The sequence below is a fragment of the Pteropus vampyrus genome, unplaced genomic scaffold (genome assembly GCF_000151845.1).
Source record: "Pteropus vampyrus isolate Shadow unplaced genomic scaffold, Pvam_2.0 Scaffold268, whole genome shotgun sequence".
NCBI lineage: Eukaryota > Metazoa > Chordata > Mammalia > Chiroptera > Pteropodidae > Pteropus > Pteropus vampyrus.
The window spans coordinates 490941-510595 of record NW_011889049.1 but is presented as its reverse complement, the minus strand read 5'-3'; the positions used below and the strand labels follow the sequence as shown (position 1 = coordinate 510595).

Sequence of the window (19655 nt, the reverse complement as noted above, 5' to 3'; positions counted from 1 at the left end):
GTGGGTCTGATACGGAGGGCCTGACTGGAACCGGGCGGGTAATGGGGTCAAGACTGTTAAGCCCTAAGGCTGGCCTTGGCCCAGCACCTGGGCAGTGAGAGGACGTGGGGCTGGAGGGGTCCTGCTGGGCCAGCGCAGTGTCCCGGCCTTCAGCCGGCAGGGGCAGGCGCTGTGAGGAGGGGCGGGAGGGCAAGTTTGGGGTCAGATATACTGGAATTTGATCCTGGCTCTGCCACCTCCTGGCCAAGTGACCCTGGGAGGTCACCACAGCACTACAGTTGCATCATCTTTAAAACAGGGGCAATCTTAGCCAGCACCCCTCCCCAGGGTTGCCACGCAGACTACATGACACACATGAGGGGCCCAGTGGACAGTTCCACCTGGATTTCTCTGATGCCTCCTTGGCCCCCCACTGGCTGTGCAGCCCGGGGTGGGGACGAGCCAGGTCCAGAGGCCCATTCAGCAAAGGTCTAGAGAGGCAGGGACTTGCTCGGGGGTCACACAGCCCAGCGGTGGCCATGGTGGCGGCCGTTCTGGGCACTTGGACCACACTCATTGCTAATGGGAATGGACCATCTGGGTGGGAAATAAGAGGGTCTGGGAGCCAATGGGGTCCCCGGGGAGCTCCAGAATGCAAACGAGGGGGGCGCAATTGCCTTTGGTGGACACTGCTGAGCCCCCACGGTCCATCTCAGAGGAGCCGGTCAAGCATCTGCCTCCCTCGCCTGCCTGGGGGCCCTTTGAGACCAGGTCCCGTGGCCTTCCCACCCCGGTCACATAGCAGAGTTTGTGCATTCGCTCCACATTTGTCGATGGAGCACTTACTTTGTGGCAGGCTCAGCAGAGCAAATATGGTGGATAGGTCCGAGGAGGAGGAAGGAAGGGGTCAGCCCTGCTAACTCCCTTGGCGGGAGGCACCCTCCTTCCTTGGGGACCTCCGCAGCGTGGCCTGGCCTTGTGCAACCAGCGGTGGAATGGCCACTAGCATCTCACCCCAGGCATTTCTGGGAGCGACTTCATGTCTGGAATGAGCTTGGTGAGGGCAGTGAGGCCGGATCAGGGTTTCCTCGGTGAGGCCTTGTGGGAGGCTGGGGCAGCACTGGTGGAGGCCGGTACACCCTGTGAGCCAAGGCTGCGGCTGGGTTCAGCGCTTCCCGATTCCCACCACCTCCCGATTCCCACCACCGGGGAGCTTGCCGAGGTGCCTGTTTACAAGCTTTAGTCGATGACGGCAGGCATTCAGGCATTCACATCTGCCTTGGGGAGATGGACTGCAGACAGGAGAGAGACCACGGAAACATGCCTATCCCCACAGCCCCTTCCAGAGCCTGCCCCTATCTGGTACCCACAACTCCTCCAAATGCCCAGGATGGCTCCTGAGCTAGAGGGCAGTTGTCCCTCCTGGCCCCTTCATGCCCTTTCTTGAGGCTTTCTTGGAAAGGCCACAGTTTCTCTGGAGAAGTCAGGGAAGGCTTCCCGGTGGAGGGAGCACTGAGTTGCATCTCGATAGTCTATATTGTTTGAGCATCTACTGAACCACATGCATCATCTCAATTTATTCCTCTCAACAACTCTGAGGACGGAATTCTTCTCCCCTTTACAGATGAGGACATAGGCACAGAGAGGTTAAGGAACTTGCCCAAGGTCACAGAGGGAATGGTAGACTCAGTCTCCAGTGCTCTTTAACTCCAAAGCCCTTCTCTGAGTCACTTTGCCGTATTGCCTGCCTTCGTAAAGCCCCACTGTGTGCTGTGTCCTGGGGTCCATGCCCGGGAGGGTCCCATAGTCTGTGGGAGTGGACAGATATGCACAGAGATAATTAAGTCCTAGCTATGAAGACCCACGGTGCCACCTCTGGCAATACTAATGTGACAGCAGGATCGGAAAGCTCACCCCACTAGCTACAGAATTACAGTTCAGTGAGCGCCATGTCTGAAATGTGAACGGAGGGCTGTGGGAGCATCCACAAGGGCCAGGCAGGGGTCAGGGCCGCCGGGAATGGGGGAGTGGGAAGAGACTTTCGAGCTGGGCCTTGAGTCATGAATAGGAGTTTTCCAGATGCAGAAGTGGTGGGCGAGGAGGGAACATCCCCTTCGAGAACGCTGTGCACAAATACTCGGTCTTCCTAAAGGAGAGGCGGTGGACATAGATGCCTCCAAGACTCAGGGCCAGAGACATGCGTGTCGCCCACTACGCAGTGAAAATGGGCAGGCCACTGCACGGAATGGCCCCGGCAGCTGAGCAGTATGGCAATGGGTCAGTTTTCCAGGGGTTTTCTGCCGCCTGCCCCCGCTGGCCACTTTGACGCTAGCCTCCGAGTGTCCTTGTCAGCAGCAGTCACTGCACCCTCTTGTCATTTTCTGCTTCTGGACTACCCAGGTCTGGCACCAGGTTCGTCTGTGTGTAACTCAGAGTACATAGGTCACGAGCTAGAGCCTGCCGGACCCGGCGCTTTGATACATGGATGCTGTGCTTCCTGCCTGGTGCCCTAGGGACGCTCCTTGCTCCCTGTCTAGTTCCGGGCTGAGCTTGGATGAGTGGAGGGTGCTCAGATTGGTTTCTAGAAGTCTGTTCTGCTCCCCACTGTGTCTCTGAGCCAAGGATGGTGTCTGGCACACAGTCGGGGCCCAGTAAATACTTGCCGAATGAGAGGTTGCTAACCTGTCTGGAAGAGCCCTGGTCTGGATGTCATGAGGTCTGGGTCTGAGCCCTGCCTTGGTCACTTCTTGACATGTGACCTTCTTTTAAGTGTTACCTCTTCAGCTATCCAATAGAAGGCACAACGACCCTACCTCAGAAGATTAACTGAAGCACGTGTGCACACAGACCCTCCCTGGTCCTCCCACTGGCCAGACTCACAGGAGGCTCTGGGGACATGGTTGGAGAAATGCCACTGCAGCGGCCCGTCTGGCCTGCTCATCGACAGAGTGAAGCATGTGAAGTGTGGTATCCTCCTGGGCCTGGGACAGTGACCTACTGGACCTCTAAGCATAGATCACTAAGTGGCCCTCAGGTCCACAGTAGCGGTGGGGGCCGGGGGCAGGAAGATAGGCTATGGTGTGACCAAAAGCCACAATCGTGTAACGGGAGGGAGCGGCCCCTGGCCTGGAGCCTGAGAACACAGCCAAGAGGGCAGCCTGCCACCGCCGCCCCTGGAGGCCTCCTGCTGGAACCCGGCCTGGTCCTGTGTGTGAGGGGAACTGTGCGGCTGTCAGCGCCTCCCCCGCCGCAGGAGGAGCAGCCCTCGACGCCTCAGGGGGCCGGTAGCCGAGTCAGAGCGGGCCTTTGCCTGGTGCGGGGGCGGTGTCAGACACAGACTAATAATTACACTTGCTCTTGTCGGGGGCTCTAACTGAGGGAGGTCCTTATGGAGCCTGGGGAGCGGAGGCCTCTGCTCTGGGCAGGTGGGGTGTAAGGAAGGTGCCATGGTGTGAGTGTGCGCAGTTAGACCCAGCCCATGGAGCTTGGAAATACCACTCCCCTCCTCCCACCTGCCAACGCCAGCCTGTCCACTCTGGCATGGGACCTTGGTCAGTGGCTTCCTCCTCAAAGTCTCTGTGTCCCTATCTGTCCAGTGGGAACAGAAATTTCCTCCTTGCCTCAAGGAGGAAATTCAGATTCAGTGGCGCACCCGGCCTGGCCCTGGCCCACAGTCTCCAGATACCCAGGAGCCATCACTGCTATTACTTGTCTCCCATGGCCATGGTCACTACTTAAGGCTGAGTAGGATTCTGCCTGCGAGGGAAGGGCATGCCTGCAAAGGAGCTGAAGCTCAGAGGTGACTGTGTCCGGAAGTGGAAGGTGGGCAGCAGGCAGGGACAGTGGGGATGGGAGCTGATGGCGGAGCTATGGGGAAGCTGTGGGCAGGGTGGACCAGGGATCAGCGAGTGCCTGGCCACCTCTGGGGGGTGGGCGGTGAGGTGGGCTCTCCGCTCTTAGCGGGTGGGCGCCGGAGGCTGGAAGCTGGGCAAGGCTTGGTCAGGTTTGTTGCCACTGCCTGGGTTCCCAAAAGCAGAACCTGGGGTAGAGCTTGCAGGCTATTTCCTTAGTAGGGTGAGTGGACCCCGAAAGCAGGAGTGATGGGGGCAGAGGGAAGAAGCAGTTTCCAGCTGTCTGCTGCTGAACGTGACTGATGCTTGAACCAGCAGGACCATGGTTCCAAGAAACTGTATGAGCTGCAAATCAGGACTGTCCGTGAGAGGGAGGAAGTTGGAACGGTTCAGCCATCAGCGCTGTCCTCCCAGGGGTCGAAGTTTTGCTCCTGAGGCCTGAACTCTCCCACATTCCAAATCGTGCCCAGCCAGGCACTGAATGGGGTCTATAGTGTCTCATCAGTGGGGAAGCCCTTGGTGGAAGGCAAGGGGTACACCACAGCTGTTGGGCTTTGCCGGTGAAATTAGCACCCAGTAGAACTGGAAAAGGGGCCAGTGAGGCCAGGGGTGTCTGAAGGGGTGCCCCTGGGGGTCTGATTCCTGTATCTCATAGGAAAACTGCTCTGCTGGCTGCTGGAGTGGAGGCCGGCCCCAGGGCCCTGCCCGGGAGGGGCTGCACCCAGGTGCCTGAGGGATGAAGAAGGGGGGGTCCAGAGGTCAGGGGGATGTGTAGGCATGGGCGTTATCAACTCAAACACATACAGGTACAGGTACCAGCCTCTGGGGTGCTGGGGAGAACGGGCTCACCGAGACCCAGCCCAGACTCCTCCACGCTGATGAATGGTGCCGAATGGGGGAGGGGCTGCCTCCATCTCCCCCATCTGTAGCACAGTCCCCCTCATGGGCTCTTGTGAGGATTAAGTGAATAACGGAGTAGGAGCGCTTATGCACCGTTAAGGGCTGGGCAGGGGGAGTTAGCATTCAGCAGTTTCCCTGAGCACTCACAGTGAGCTTACTACATACTGGTCCTCCTCTTAGGAGCTGGGGTAGGGCAGTGGGCAAGACAGCCAGCGCTCCCGCCCTCGTGGAATTTATGCTCCCAGGAAGACAGACGATAAACGTGTAAACGCATTCATTTTTATTATAGTATCAGGGAATGTTATGGGGGTTTTGTATGTTTTTTAAGCTGAGTCAGAGGCCAGGAGGAAATACGGGTGGTGGAGAGTGGTCAGGGAAGACCTCTCTGAGGAGGTGGCCCCGGAGCGGGAGCTACACAGAGTGCGGATAAAGGGCGGAGGCATCATATATAAAAGAGAAAGTATATAAAAGGGCCTCAGCCCCTCCCTGCACACAGTAGGTGCTCGACAGTGGCTGCTGGTGCTGTTAGGGTTGCTAACGGTAACAGTCGTGGTGGCTGCTCTGACAGAAGCATCAAGGCAAGAGAAAAAGAGAGGGCGAGTGGCTGCTGCCCCCGCGGAGACTAGTCCCGGTAACAGACCCATGGGGTTGTCCCCCTTTCACACATCAGCAGCCCGAGGCTCCAGGACGTATGGTGACCAGCCCGAAGCCACACAGAGAGTGAGTGCCACCACAAGGCGTCCCTGAGCCGTCCCTGTCTCTGCAGGAATGCTCGCCCTATGCCGCCCACCTCTACGACGCCGAGGACCCGTCCACGCCGCTGCGGTCCGTGCCCGGGCTCTGCGAGGACTACTGCCTGGACATGTGGCAGACGTGCCGCGGCCTGTTCCGCCATCTCTCGCCCGACCGCGAGCTCCGGGCGCTGGAGGGCAACCGGGTCCGGTTCTGCCGCTACCTCTCCCTGAACGACGCGGACTACTGCTTCCCGCGCCTGCTGGTCAACGAGCACCTCAACTCGAACCTGGGCCGCGTGGTGGCCGATGCCAAGGGCTGCCTGCAGCTGTGCCTGGAGGAGGTGGCCAACGGGCTGCGCAACCCCGTGGCCATGGTCCACGCCCGCGACGGCACGCACCGCTTCTTCGTGGCCGAGCAGGTGGGGCTGGTGTGGGCCTACCTGCCCGACCGCTCGCGCCTGGAGACGCCCTTCCTGAACATCAGCCGGGCGGTGCTCACGTCGCCGTGGGAGGGCGACGAGCGGGGCTTCCTGGGCATCGCCTTCCACCCCCGCTTCCGGCACAACGGCAAGCTCTACGTCTACTACTCGGTGGGGGTCGACTTCGCCGAGTGGATCCGCATCAGCGAGTTCAGGGTCTCGGAGGACGACGTGAACACCGTGGACCACGACTCTGAGAGGTGGCCTTCCCGGGGGAGCCAGGCCGGGCGGGGGCAGGGCCGGAACGCTGCGGTGTGACCGCGCCGGCTCACGCTGTGTGCCGCACAGGTGGCCGAATGTTTTGAATATCACCCCCGGGGGTTGGGGTGGTAAACCCCATGTCCTGGGGTCTTGGGAGGGACAGTTGCCAAACAGATGTCACAGGCTCAAGTCCAAACACGGGGATCAGGCACTCTAGATGGTCCGTTTCATTTGGTTCTCATAAAGCCCAATGAGGTTAGTGTTACTTTCCCCATTTTACAGATGAGAAGTGGAAGCTTAGAGAGGTGACGTGATCTGCTAGGTCACACCGCCTGGAAGCATCAGAGCTGGAACCCTGGTCTGGCAGGAAAATAAATCCTGTGCCCGGTCATTTAGTAAGCAGAATTTGACATGGGAATTAGTTACTACGGCGTCGCAAATGATGACAGAGCAGCCTGGGGAAGAAGTGAGCCATCCCTGAGTTTAACAACGGAAGGAAGCTGCCTCCAGCACTGGGGCTGGGGGACAAAGTGAGAAGGTGGGGTTACTGGAGCCTCAGACCTGGGGCCACTCAGTGGAAGCTGGAACCGTGCTGGGCCTGGGCAGGGGGAGTTGGATCCAGGAAGGAGATGTAGGTATTGCCAAGATGCTATGTGAAGGGGCAGAGGGAAGGAGGAGGAAGAGAGGGGCAGGGGGAGGGGAAGGAGAGGGGGACGGGGAGAGAGAGAGGGAAGAAATAACCCTAACTTCTCCCTTCTCCCGCCCTCCAGTCTCCCGCCAGTGCCTTCACTGGCTGAATCAAGCTGGAGGGCAACCAGCAAAGGAGCATGGGAAATGTAGTTTGTAGGAACTGGCCCTCTGATGTAGAGAACAGGTAGGAGGAGGGCCAAGACTGGATCTGAGGGCAAAAAAGGCAAATGGTGAAACTAAAATCTTGATATTGAAAGAATAAAATGGAGAAGGAATCAAGTATGCTGGCTAATGTGAGGGCTAATGTAGATCTTGTCATGTAGCAGTAATTTTGACTGAGCTTCCTGGCAGCCAGAGTAAAAGGAGAAAACATAATTCTCATGATTTTATATGAGGCTGCACAATCAGTTATCCAAGAGAGACCAAGCTAATCACGTGGATCTCACAGAGGGAGATGGGGACAGAATGGATGTGTCTTCAACAGTGATGTTCAAAAACGGATTGCTGATTAAGACTGAAAATGCGACACAGAATATACAAATGAACATATTTCAGAGTGAGGCTTCAGCGAGGGTCCTCTGGGGACCTCACAAGTACAAGCCTAGAACTTGACTCATGTAGGGGGCGAAGTCGGCATGGCTGGCTCAGGGCAGGGACAGGAATGAGTGGTCATCCTCGCATGAGTCAGCCGTCAGTCTGTTCCCGGGGCTCTGGTACTGATGGGAGGTGGGTAACCAACAGTCTAAGCTGTCTTTTCCGTGGAGGACCCGGATGGAGTTTAGGGTTGTGTGTGGCTCACCAAGTCATGTGTGTTGGTCTCACATGGAAAGGCTTCCGGTCTTGGCTTTGAAGGCCCAAAGTCCTGGGTTCAAGTTCTTGACCTGTCTGTATATTGGTTTTTCTTACCTGTAGTAATAAGGTATTATTAAGTCAGTGACCAATCCCGGAAAATCTAAACCAGCCTCGGTAAAAGGGAATTAAATGCAAGGAGTGGGCTACAAAGGTGTTGGGAGGGCCAGAGAAGGAAAAGGGGAAGGTGAGGTTACCTAGAGATCAGTAACTGCGAGAGGATGCTACTGCTCGTGGGAAGAGGTCTGTGCTGCTGAGTTTGCTGCTCCCAGCACCAAGATGTCTGGGCCAAAGCCCAGGTGTTCATGGTCGCCACCTCTGCAACCACCGCTCCCGGAGGCAGAGCCAGAAGCCAGGGAAACAGGGCTTCTCCGTTCCTCTTGCCTTCCACTCTCCGTTGGTGAACCCTTCTCGAGGCCAGGTGGCCGGCAGAATAGAGAAAGGGCTCCCCCATGGGGTAATGGAGGCTGCTGACGGGTGGGTGTGGAGATGGGCACAGCCCACGCCGTCCAGCCCACTTCCTTAGTAGTTATGGTAGATAGCAAATGAGAGAGTGTGTAGAAAGTGCTCAGCTTACGTGGCTGGCGTGTAGGTAGCTCTGGTGATGAAGAGACCAGTAGTGCCAGTGGCTGGGTCAGCCGTGTCACATGATCATAACAGGGCAGGTGTCAGCAGTGGGGAGCAGTAGGTAAAGTGCTGGACTGGAATGAGCAGACCTGAGCTCTAGTCCCAGCTCTGCTACCTATGGGTCGTGTGACCTTGGGCAAGTTACTCAACCCCCCTGAGCCTCTGATTCCTCATTAGTACAATGGGGGGAATTATCCCTGCCCAGCATACTGGATCTTTGTAAAAATCACCTGCTATAAAGGATGTGAAGTCTTCCCACTGTGAAATGACATCCAAGAGAGAGGAGATTTCATTGCTGTGATCTTGTTTTGTTTTTGGCTGAGGTTATTTTTGGGGGTTGGGGGTGCCTTATCTTCTTTTAGGATAATCCTGGAGATTGAAGAACCAGCCTCGAACCACAATGGGGGCCAGCTGCTCTTTGGGGAAGATGGGTACCTCTACATCTTTACCGGAGATGGTGGCATGGCTGGAGACCCCTTTGGAGAGTTTGGGAATGCCCAAAACAAGTACGTTCCGCTTGGGCCGGCTGGCGGGCTGGTATGCATGCTCCTGGATCATGTCCTCTCTTGGAGGGAGTCTCCTCCTCAGCTATGCAGTGAAGGGCAGAAATGGCCTTGTGTCCCAGCTCAGCTTGCAGCTAGCCAGCTGGGGACCCGGTCGGGTCACTGCCCCTCATCAGTTAGAGGGGAGTAATAATCTGCGTGGGGGGCTTGTCATGAGAAGCAAACGCGATCACGTTTGTCAGGGGTCAGGTGTAGAGCCCACTTGCCACGGATACCTGATAAGTGACGTCACAGAGCCTCTGGGAAGATAGACTTTGCTCTGAGGTCAGCCCAGCCCTGCCGGAACCATAGGAAGAAAAGAGGTGCCTCTCAGACCAAATGGGGGGTATGAGCTGGTTGGAGCAGGGTCGAATGGACAAGTGGGTGTTCTGCCCCAGAGGTCACCCACGATGGCCCAGACATTGAAGCATAGTCTTGCCCTCCGTTACTCACTCCTGGGCTTGAGCAAATGGCTTGCTGTCATCTCACTGCCGTACACACAGACACAGACACACAGACATAGGTACACAGACGCACGCACATGCGCACGCGCGCGCGCACACGCACACTTAGAGTCTCGTGAGTATGGACCAGCCTACCCAGCAGTCTCAAGAAAGCCTCCTCCACTGTCTTAGCCAAAATAACAAAACCCTCCTCAGCCCAGAAAGTAAAAATAGCGAGTCGGATGCTGATTACAGTAATTAAAGTGTTCACGATTTGTGACTTGTGCTTTCATATATGATAGTGTAAGAGTCAGTGCAGCTTTCCCATGTTTGGGATGTGTTTAGAGACGAAGCTGAGAAAATAGATATTAAGGATTTGTGGATAATTGGAGAGAACTTAAAACATTATTTTGCCCACTTACGTATGGAAGCCTGGTGCGTGGTGTGGCTCCAGGGTGTCGTCTGCAGCTTGGTGCCGAGCAGGCTGGAGCATGCGAGAGGAATCCCCTGGGCAAATGTCGGCAGTGGAGAGTTAACGGTGGTGCCTCTGTTGGGTGGGAGCATTTTATCATCGTTAAAACGGACATTTGAAGGAAACACTTAGGTGCTGATGCAGTGTGAAAATGATGGGTACGGTCGCATCAAATGTGAAAAACACGCCAGTCCTACCTTGAAAAGCAGCCTAGAGGGAGTCCTCCAAAACACTAATGACGTGGCTGCATAAAAAATCACCTTTAAGCATAAGGCAGATTTCTCCCGCCATGCGTCACCTTTGTCATGGGATGAATGAAACCCCCAGGAGCTCTGTGGGGTTAAGGGCTATACTCCTGTTCTGCCTGGCTCTCGAGGGCACGCCCTGTGGTCTCCTTGCGTCCAGGGGCCCCAAACGTGATGTGGCATGGGGCTGCGTCGTGGCCTGGCTTCCTGTCCAGAGCTGCCTGTGGGATCTGGCGAGCGGTCCCCCTCTCAGAACCTGTGTTGCCTCGTGTTTGAGGTCGAGGTGGTGGGTGTAGAGTGTGGGGTGAACCGAACCGCCGCTGAGGCCTGCCCGCGCTCTGCACAGCGGCCCTGGAGTGTGAGGGAGCCGGCGGGAAGCTAGCCTCCCGTCTCCTGCCAAGACCGGCAGCGTTCTCGCTCCCCACTCCCAGCTCCAGCCTGTGCTCTCTGTGTGCTGCACTTGACTTTGATCGCGGTAATTCATTCATCCACTCAGCAAATACTTAACGACCACCTACTATGTGCCAGGCACTGTGCTGGAAGAAAATTGTACGCCGGAGTCCTTTTTCTAGGAGTGTTTTCACCCTGTAGCACAACCGTGTAAGGAAGCGGGAAAGAGAGGGCCCACCCTCACATCACAGGGGAGGGCACAGGCCTGGGGACGTTAGACAGCGTTGTGGTAATGAGCTTGGGTTTCTGAAGCCGGGCTGCTTGGACTGGACCCCAGCTCTACCATGTCATGTCGGTGTGGCGACTGGGCACTTACGTGACCTTTCCGAGCTCAGCTGCCCCATCTGTAAAACAGGGGTCACCTAAAAGGTTTGTTGTGAGGCCTAAACGAGGCCACAGATGGTACGAATGTCCCGTGCTTGGGACGGGGCCTGGCGCAGGGCAGGATGAATGTGGAATGAGGCGGGTTACCCAGCTGGTAAGTAGCGGAGGACTGAATCTGAGATCCCCGGCGCCACAGCCCAGCCTTGCCTTGCCCCTGGCTCGGCCACGGGCCCCCGCCCCTGCCCTGCGGTGCCCGAGCCCCCTGGCGCAGGGCGACCCCGAGCCGCGCCTCTCCCGCCGGGCCGCAGGTCAGCGCTGCTGGGCAAGGTGCTGCGCATCGACGTGGACCGCAACGAGCGCGGCCCGCTCTACCGCATCCCGCCCGACAACCCGTTCGTGAGCGACCCCGCCGCGCGGCCCGAGGTCTACGCCCTGGGCGTGCGCAACATGTGGCGCTGCTCGTTCGACCGGGGCGACCCGGCGTCGGGCGCGGGCCGCGGGCGCCTCTTCTGCGGCGACGTGGGCCAGAACAAGTTCGAGGAGGTGGACCTGGTGGAGAGCGGCCGCAACTACGGCTGGCGCGCGCGCGAGGGCTTCGAGTGCTACGACCGCAGGCTGTGTGCCAACGCCTCCCTCGGTGACCGCCACCCCCGCCCCTCTGCCCGTTCCCGGACCCTCCTCCCCAGGGCCCCGCCTCACCCCATGGCGGTGCTCCAGCGCCTCCCTGTGCGGCTGCAAGAGGCTCAACGGGACCTACCCTGGGGACCCGCATCCCAGATCCGCCCTTTACCCCACCCGATGTGCTCCAGTACCTCCCTCCGGGACCCTGAAACCCCGAGCCGGCATGTCCCCTCGCCTCTTCCCCCCTCCCCAATTTACCTGGGATGCTTCTCGCTCTTCCCCCGCCCCCAACCCACGCTCTCCTCCCCACCTTACAGTCTGTAAGCACCTCCCTCCCTGGGTGACCATCTGTGGCCTCATCTCAGGCCCTCCTAGCGACCTCACATCCCCTTGCCCAGCAAGACTCAGGACCACCCACCAAGCTTTGTTGTAGGGGGGGCTAGTTCCCCCCCAGACTCAACCACTGCTTCTCCCACCCCACAGATGATGTGCTGCCAATATTCGCCTACCCACACAAACTGGGCAAGTCGGTCACCGGGGGCTATGTGTACCGGGGCTGCGAGTACCCCAACCTGAACGGCCTCTACATTTTCGGAGATTTCATGAGTGGGTAAGTGGCCTGACAGTTCCAGGAGCCTGAGAGGAAAAAGGAGCAAGGTGAGGGGTGCACGAACAACTTCCTAGGCAGGCTCAGGGTCGCCCCAAGGTTGCCAGGACCTGTCGCTGTACCAGCTAACCAGGGCCTTGGTCCAGGAGAAGCCAGAGGGGCCACCCTACTAGGGAGAGGGGAGCTGGCGGTCCAGCCCGAGTGTGACCGTGGGGGCCTCTGGGGCCTTGCTGCCCCACACTATGGCAGTGCCGCGTCCACCCGCTGACCCTGGAAGGTGTGGGTGGGGGCGAGTCACACCCTAAACAGATTTTCGAGGGGGAAAGAGAGCATGCCCCCCAAACCTGCTGCGGGCCAGCCTCCTTCCCCAGGGGAACTTGTAGGGAGGGCCTCCTGAGCACCTCGTTTCCCACTGTGCAGGGCAGAAAACCGAGGACCAGAGAAGCACAGGGAAGATCCACGCCACACACGGTGCTTAAAAGTGCAGCCGAGATCGCCCGGGTCCAGTTCCTGGCCCGCTCGTTAGCCATGTGACCTTGAGCCCATGAGTTCACCTCCCTCTGCTGCAGTTTCCTCATCTGCAGAATGGAGGTGATGATAGTAGCTGCCTCCTAGTGCTGTTTAAGGACCGAGACCGTTACTACACGCAGCACTTAGAATCTAGTACACGCTGTATCCGGTGGCTTGATTATCCCCAGCCAGACTCTCCACATGCGGGCAGCTGTTCCTCAGGAGGGGAAATAAGGAATCGAAAGAGCCCGAGGCCGGCGGGAGAGCTCTCACCTCTTGCAGGCTGCTGACCTGAGCGGGTGTGTGGCCAGTAGGTCTGTAGCTGCATCTGAGAGAACTCTGACCTGGGCATCTGGATGCTGGGTCCTTCTCCCCAGCTCAGCCCCTTCCGCGGGGTCTGCCTCTGGGACTCAGCTACCCCATCTGGAAAATGGCTCTAGATGAAGCCTCTGTTTTTACCCCAGGTCTCCTATCCCCCCTCAGGCCTCCCCTAGGGGTGTCAAAATCCCAAGCCTGTCTGCAGGTCAGGTGCAAGAGCTGAAGAGTGTCTCGTACCCAAGTCAGGGAGACAAACACCCTGTCCACTCTCGTCCGGCCTCTGAGAGCCTGTGCCCAGTGCTGGAGAAGCCCAGCACGGGGCTAGTCAGGAGGGCTTCCCAGAGGAGTGGATGGTTGAGCAGGACCCAGAAGTATCAGCAGGTTATTGACAGATGGGGAAGGGAGTTAGGGGCCAGATCAGCATATTCTGAAGATGCCCAGGCTCCACCCTGTGCTCTGAAGTGCAGGCAGCTCCAGAGTGTGGGCGTACACCCCTGGGCACCAGCCTTGGAGGGGTCTGAAACCCAGCTCAGCTCTTGACTGTCTCCTGCTGGTCGTGTGTGGCACTGATCTGAGAGGCCAAAATAGTCTTGGTCTCCTGCGCCCTGTCCGCATGCTTCTCTGATGCTTGCAGGTACTCGGTAAAGACCGCAGGCCCAGCTTCATGGATATGCAGCCTGCACACTTGCACAGGACCACACGCTCAGAAGGGCCCCACTTAGCTTAATGCTTTGCCGTCACTGTTGAAATTCTTAGTACTTTTTGAACGAGGGGCCCTGCATGCTCATTTTGCACTGGACCTTGCAGTTATGTATGGTCCCCGTTGCATGGATCATAGATGAGTGAGTGGGTGCATTGGTTTGCGGGGTGCCAGGCATGACCCCGCAGCTTCTCTCCATTTGCAGGCGTCTGATGTCCCTCCGAGAGAACTCGGGGACAGGCCAGTGGCGGTACAACGAGATCTGCATGGGCCAGGGCCAGACCTGCGAGTTCCCGGGCCTCATCAATAACTACCATCCATACATCATCTCATTCGGCGAAGACGAGGCTGGTGAGCACTGCCAAGGCCTCTCCATCTGGGCTGCCCGTGCCTGCCCCTCCCTACCCTGTGCATCTCACTGGCCCGGGGTTTGAGGGATGGGGTCTCAGGCCTGAAATTAACTTCAGGCTGGGGAGCGAGGTGCTCAGTGGGCTCGAGACCTTGCCTAGGTGTCGTCCTCACCAGTCTGAGCTTCAGTTTCCTCGTTTGGAAGACGGGAGCAGTGGTCGCCTCCTCCCCTTCCCCCGTCCCTGCCGTGGTCAGGCTTGCTGCGGGCAGCACGATGACTTGGGGAGGAGTCCAAGGCAGTTGGCAGACCAGGAAAGGCTCTGTCATGGCGGAAATGCGGGCAGTAGGCGAAGAAGGCCTCCGAGACCGCCACTGCCCTGGGCTCCTGACGGCGAATGTGTTGGGCCTGGACATTAGAGCCACGTCGCCTTCAGAGAGTGGGCGGACACCGCCTCTTGTCTGCTTGTGGGTCCCGCATTCAGGCGCTTGTGTTTTCAGTGCAGGGAGCAGTGGCAGAGGGTAGAGGACGAGGGCCTATGGGGACTGGATCCCACTCCAGCCGCTCGCCTTTGTCCTTGGCCCTGGATTGTCCCTGGACAAAAGCTTAGGGGCTCCCAGTGGGGCCTAGTGGATGCTTGGCCTGGTTGCTGGGCAACGCCCACCTGGGGGCCTTTGGAGGGGTATCCCCCGCAGGGCCTGGGCCCCAGAGCCCCCAGGCCTGAGTCTGGGAAACTTTTGTTAAACTGACACCCATCAGAATCTAAATTTTCAAAAGGGCAGCGGCGGCCCCCACTGTCCTCTCCCAGCTCACTGGGTCCTTTAAAGTCCTTTTTGTTGGTCGATAGGAGGTTACGGTGTTTTGGAAGAAGGGGTGCTCTCTCTCCTCCTTCCCCACCCACACCCCGTACCCCCACAGAGGCTGGACCTGGAAGATCCATTTCCCAGGGCCCCTTCCTCAGCCCTCTGAGTGTCACTGAGTGATGGACAGCCAGGCCGGGGCCCCTCTGAGACAGACGGCCCGGGGACAGCCTGGCGGCCAGCGTGGGCAAGGTGGCCCCTGGGAGGCACAGAGCTCTGGAGTCCACGGCAAACACACCTCCCCCAGCTTCAGGCTCCAGCCCCTGCCCCTCTAGTTGTTCTCGTGATATTTGCAAATTGCGAAACAAGTACCTCGGCTGGCCCGGCGTCCTCCAGGGACAGTCCATACCACAGGGACCAAGAGGGCAGCGTGGCTCTGAGCAGGTCTCGGCAGTGCTGGTGGGGCTCCCTGCTTGTGTGTAGGATTGGGGACCATGGCTCCCAGAAGATCAAGGCTGGAAGGGGCCTTGGGGAGTAGTTAGTCCAGCCCTGTCACTTTACAGATGGGGAAACTGAGGTTGACTATTCATGACTGGGGGTACGGTACCCAGCCTGGCCCCTGGAGGCCCCCCAGAGCAGGGCCCTGCGCTTTGGTCAGCCAAAGGGAGACAGTGGTGACACGCATTCCAGGCCAAGGGAGCAGAGTATGCGGGGAGCCCCAAGTTGCTCCCGGGGGCTGGAGTGTGGGTGGGAGGGCTGCCCAGCCAGGGAGGGGTCAGTGCCTCCAGAAAGTGGCCCAGAGAGGGATGCGACAGCCCAAGGCTGCACAGCAAATTCACAGCTGCGTCTATGGACTCCCCAGAAGGAACCAGCCTGGGTACCCCGCTTCTTCCCGCGGGTTGCATCATCACCATCTGGGCCTAGTCTCCCTATCTCCGCCACAAGCAGAGCTCCCACCTTGCTGTCTGTCTGGGCCTCTCCTGGGGAAGACCACCCCCACCCCCACCCTTGAGCTCTCCACTGTCCTCCTACAAGGAAGGAAGGTATTCGCATGGCTGAACCATCACACTGAGTCACATGTGGCCTGTGTCTGGGCCTCCCAGCCATCGGTGTGGGCCTGGGGGTAAAGACATTCCTGAGTTCCAGGCCTGGCTTAACCACTCGCCAGCTGTGTGACTTTGGACAAGTCACTTGACCTCTCTGAGCCTCTGTTTTCTCATCTGTAGGATGGGAATAATGAAGCTTATTTCCTGGACGTAGGTGCCTCTGTCAGCGAGGGCCAGGGGGCAGAATGGAGTGAGGGCAGAGCAGAGAACTCACGTTCCCTGAGAGCACACGTGGCGCCAGGCGCTCATAACTCACTCACTGCATTTCCACTAGTCCTGAGAGGTGGGGAAACTGAGGCTCGAAGTGGGCCTGTCCCAGAGCTGCTGGTGCTCACTCAGTGGTGCTGAGTGAGGGAGCTGGCCTTCACACGAGAGAGTCCCCGAGCTTGTATTCTGCCTGCTGGCCAGGGGATAAGGACCTTGGCCTCAAGGACTTAGCGGGACCCAGATCCTGGGTGACAGTGATGACAGCAGTAATAGCTAACTCTGATGGAACACTTTCCTGTGTGCTCTTCGAAGCCTTGTAACAGTGCTACGAAGCATCTCGTTTTGGGATGAGGATGCTGAGGCTCAGGGATCCGCATGTGCCCGCATCACCCAGGAAGCAGTTAGCGGGGAAGCTGGGCTGTGGATCTTCATTGCATCCATGGATGTGAATCCCAGGCAGGGACCAGGGGTGGGGCTAGGTCACCAGGAGGGAGGCAGATGTCGGAGCCTGGGTGGGTCCAGGCAGAGAGGCCGCAGCCAGGGAGCCTGTGCTGCAGAAGCTCCTGGCACTGAAGTGCCACAGCAGACCAGACGCCTCCCCTCGTGGCACACCCGAGGTTAGGGTCCGTCTCGGGGCCTGAGGCGGGGGGCGTGGGCTGGCCGGGACGGTGCCCAGGCAGTATTCTCACTCCTCGCCTCGCTTCTTCTCCAAGGGGAGCTGTACTTCATGTCGACGGGCATGCCGAGTGCCACCGCAGCACGCGGAGTCGTCTACAAAGTGATCGACCCCTCCAGGTGAGTCCCCGCCCGTGGCAGTGCCTGAGCTCGTACCGTCTGCCAGGAGCCCTCACCTCCGTGACCTCGTGTTCCCTCTTGACCGCTCCCTAAGGCGGGTATTGTTCATATGGGAACGTCGAGGTCTAGAGAGGGGATGCGGCCAGCCAGGCCATGTCGACGGTGAGGGCCAGATCCAGGATTCAAAACCGGGTCCGCCGGCCTCACGGTCCAGCTCTACCCATGAGGAGAAGGAGTTGAAGATACGCACAGGGATCGATGAGCGAGGCTCCATCACCACGTTTTTAAGAAATGATTCTTTTTAAAATTTCAGAATAGTTTCAGGTTTACAGACAAGTTACAAAGATAATCCAGTGTCCTATATACTCCTCAGCCAGTGTCCTTCGTCATAATTAATGAACAATATTGGTACGTTACTATTAATTACACTTTTTTTTTTTTTAGTGGAGGTCACTGGAGTTTTTAAAGAGGATTTCTCTCGTTTTTCCCTACTGTCCTTTTTCTGCACTGGGCTCCCATCTGGACCCCCACGTTGCATTTAGGCGCCGTGTCTTCCTAGCTTCCTCTCGTCCACGACAGCGTCTCAGACATTCCTTGTTGACCACACTTTTTTAAAAAAGCACAAATTTATTCATTACCGACGTAACTATTTATCAAGGAAAACGCGACGAGCAGCCCTTTTTGTCCGGGCCTGCGTTCCGTTTCCCTGGGTTTGTCCGCCATCCCTGTAGCCCGGGGCTTATGTCGTCGTGGACGAGCACGCGCACACGTGGCGTTTTCCTTCGTTCGTTTTTCCCTATTTTGCATACATGTTTTCACGTTGCGACATCACCTTCCAAAGGGTCCCTTTTGATGGCCGCGTCGTTTTCCGTTGAGTCACGGTGCCAGAATTGCCTTGCGCATTCCTCGGACGCTAAGGTTACTGACAACTTTTTTAAAAAGAGTGCTCCTCTAAGGGAGCACCGCCGCCGGCCCGTCATCACCCTGGGTCGTGCTGTTGGCTGAACCGCGTGCAGCAGAGTCACGGGTCGGAGGAGCCAGGAACGGGTTAGGCCCCTTCCCCTCCTCCCTCACCTCGTTTATTTTTCTCTTTTGGAGTAAATGCGTTTTGTCGCTGCACAGCCTAATGCACGGAGGCCCCGGGACATTTGGAAAAGTAAGAAACGGGCAGTGGAGGGGGTGGGGTCATCCATGACACGCAGGGGTAACCACTGCGGCATTTTCTGGCGCGTCTCCTACCCTTTTCCGTAAGAAGGATTTTCACGTGATTTTCTTGAGGAACAAACCTGCGGGATAGTGTCTGGAGTTGGGAGCCACCAGAAAACCCATCTTTTCTACGGCTTTGAGAAGTGTGTTGCCCAGTGGCGTTTCTTCAGCCTCCGGGGGAAAAGGCCCGTGTCCCTCCTCAGTCGGTTCCCCTCTTTGCCAGGCCTGTCTGCAAGCCGCCCCGTGTCACGTGGCTGCCTCGCTGCTCGTGCTTCCCCCCGGTGCTGGGGAGACTTATTGAAGTCTCGCACCCACGTGGGTTAGTCCCAGAATAGGCTCGGTCCCATTCAAAGACTTACAGATCGAGCCAAAAACTAATTAAACTCAGATTCCATTCCTTACCCATGCCCCTCGAAGATGTCAGAGGACCCCAATTCATAGCCTCGGCAACCTTCTCTTCTCCCTCTCCAGCTCCCTCGAACCCCGCCCGCCAGGCCCTGGGCTCCCTCAGCTCTGCCGCCAGCCCTGAGGGGCGCACTCTCTTTCTTTCCCTCTTAATTCTTTAAACCGACTTAATCTTTCCCCGGTTCCTCCATGCAGGGGGACCTCTGCTTCTGCATCACCAGAAATCCGGGGACCAGCAGGGCAGAGAGAGCCCCTCTTCAAAGGCTGTGGGAGCAGGGGGTCAGGGGAGGGGCAGTCACAGTTTCAGGGGTCGGATTGGCAGGCTACGGGAGGGGAAGGACTGTGATATTCGATCATGTTCTGAGGACAAGTCATGCTCTGAATTAGAAGTGGCCCATGGGAGCCACCAGCCCTCTTGCAGAAGGGGAGTGGACACTTGGCAGGCCATGATAAGGGATTCCTATCCTGGGCTCTTATAGAGCCTCAGGGCATGGAGCACGCAGGGGTGCTGCCCTCCTCCCCGGAGGTGAACCATAAATGTCCACTTTGGTTACCGTCAACCCTGCCTGGGCCTGAAAACACACAGCCCCTCCCTCCCTGCCTGGCCACTGGGGGGAAGGCAATGTCAAGGGCGTGTTCGGGGCAGGCTCCCAAGGCGGGACTCATGATCTCCTGTGTTGGCAGACGGGCACCGCCTGGCAAGTGTCAGATCCAGCCTGCCCAGGTGAAGGTGAAGAGCCGCCTCATCCACTTCGTGCCTAAAGAAAGTAAGTGTCCACCAACGGGGACACAGCAGGGCAGGGGAACTCCTACAGCCCACACCCAGCCACCTCTCCACCAGATGGGGTCCTTCCAGCCGGACCTCGGTGTCCTGCCTTGGCCCCTGTGCCCAGCACCGTGCCGGGCACACATTAGACACTCAGTTAAGTGGGGGGAACTCCTTAAACCACCATCCACCCTTGTGATGTCTGCTAGTCCCAGGCCAAGGGACTGTAGGTGTCAGAGAGGGGCAAAGGGAGACATAGATAGTGCCAGGCAAGGGACACTCAGATTTCTTGAGAGAGACAGAGAAAGAGAGTGTGTCTGTGTGTGGACCAGGAATATTGGAAAGAGTTATTCTAGGAGCAAGGGCCTGTATTGGAGGGAGTATTCGGGCTGGGCCTGTCAGAAATAGTTTGGACGGGTCGGTGGGAAGGCTCTTGTGACCTGAGGGCCAGGCAAGGCCACCAGCGACTGCCCCTGGGACCA

At 57.9% G+C, this 19655-nt stretch overlaps 1 protein-coding gene across 1 annotated transcript in view; it reads left to right on the top strand.

Annotated features, from left to right (window-relative positions):
* The first annotated feature begins 181 nt into the window (after positions 1 to 181).
* The window catches only part of HHIPL1 (HHIP like 1), a 44988-nt gene continuing 25514 nt past the window's right edge, over positions 182 to 19655 (top strand). The window contains exons 1-7 of the mRNA XM_023520480.1: positions 182 to 6143; positions 8673 to 8816; positions 11095 to 11423; positions 11891 to 12017; positions 13748 to 13893; positions 16715 to 16796; positions 19092 to 19174. Coding sequence (XP_023376248.1) covers positions 5593 to 6143; positions 8673 to 8816; positions 11095 to 11423; positions 11891 to 12017; positions 13748 to 13893; positions 16715 to 16796; positions 19092 to 19174 — 1462 coding nt within the window. The 5' untranslated portion in view covers positions 182 to 5592. The remainder of the gene's footprint in view (positions 6144 to 8672; positions 8817 to 11094; positions 11424 to 11890; positions 12018 to 13747; positions 13894 to 16714; positions 16797 to 19091; positions 19175 to 19655) is intronic.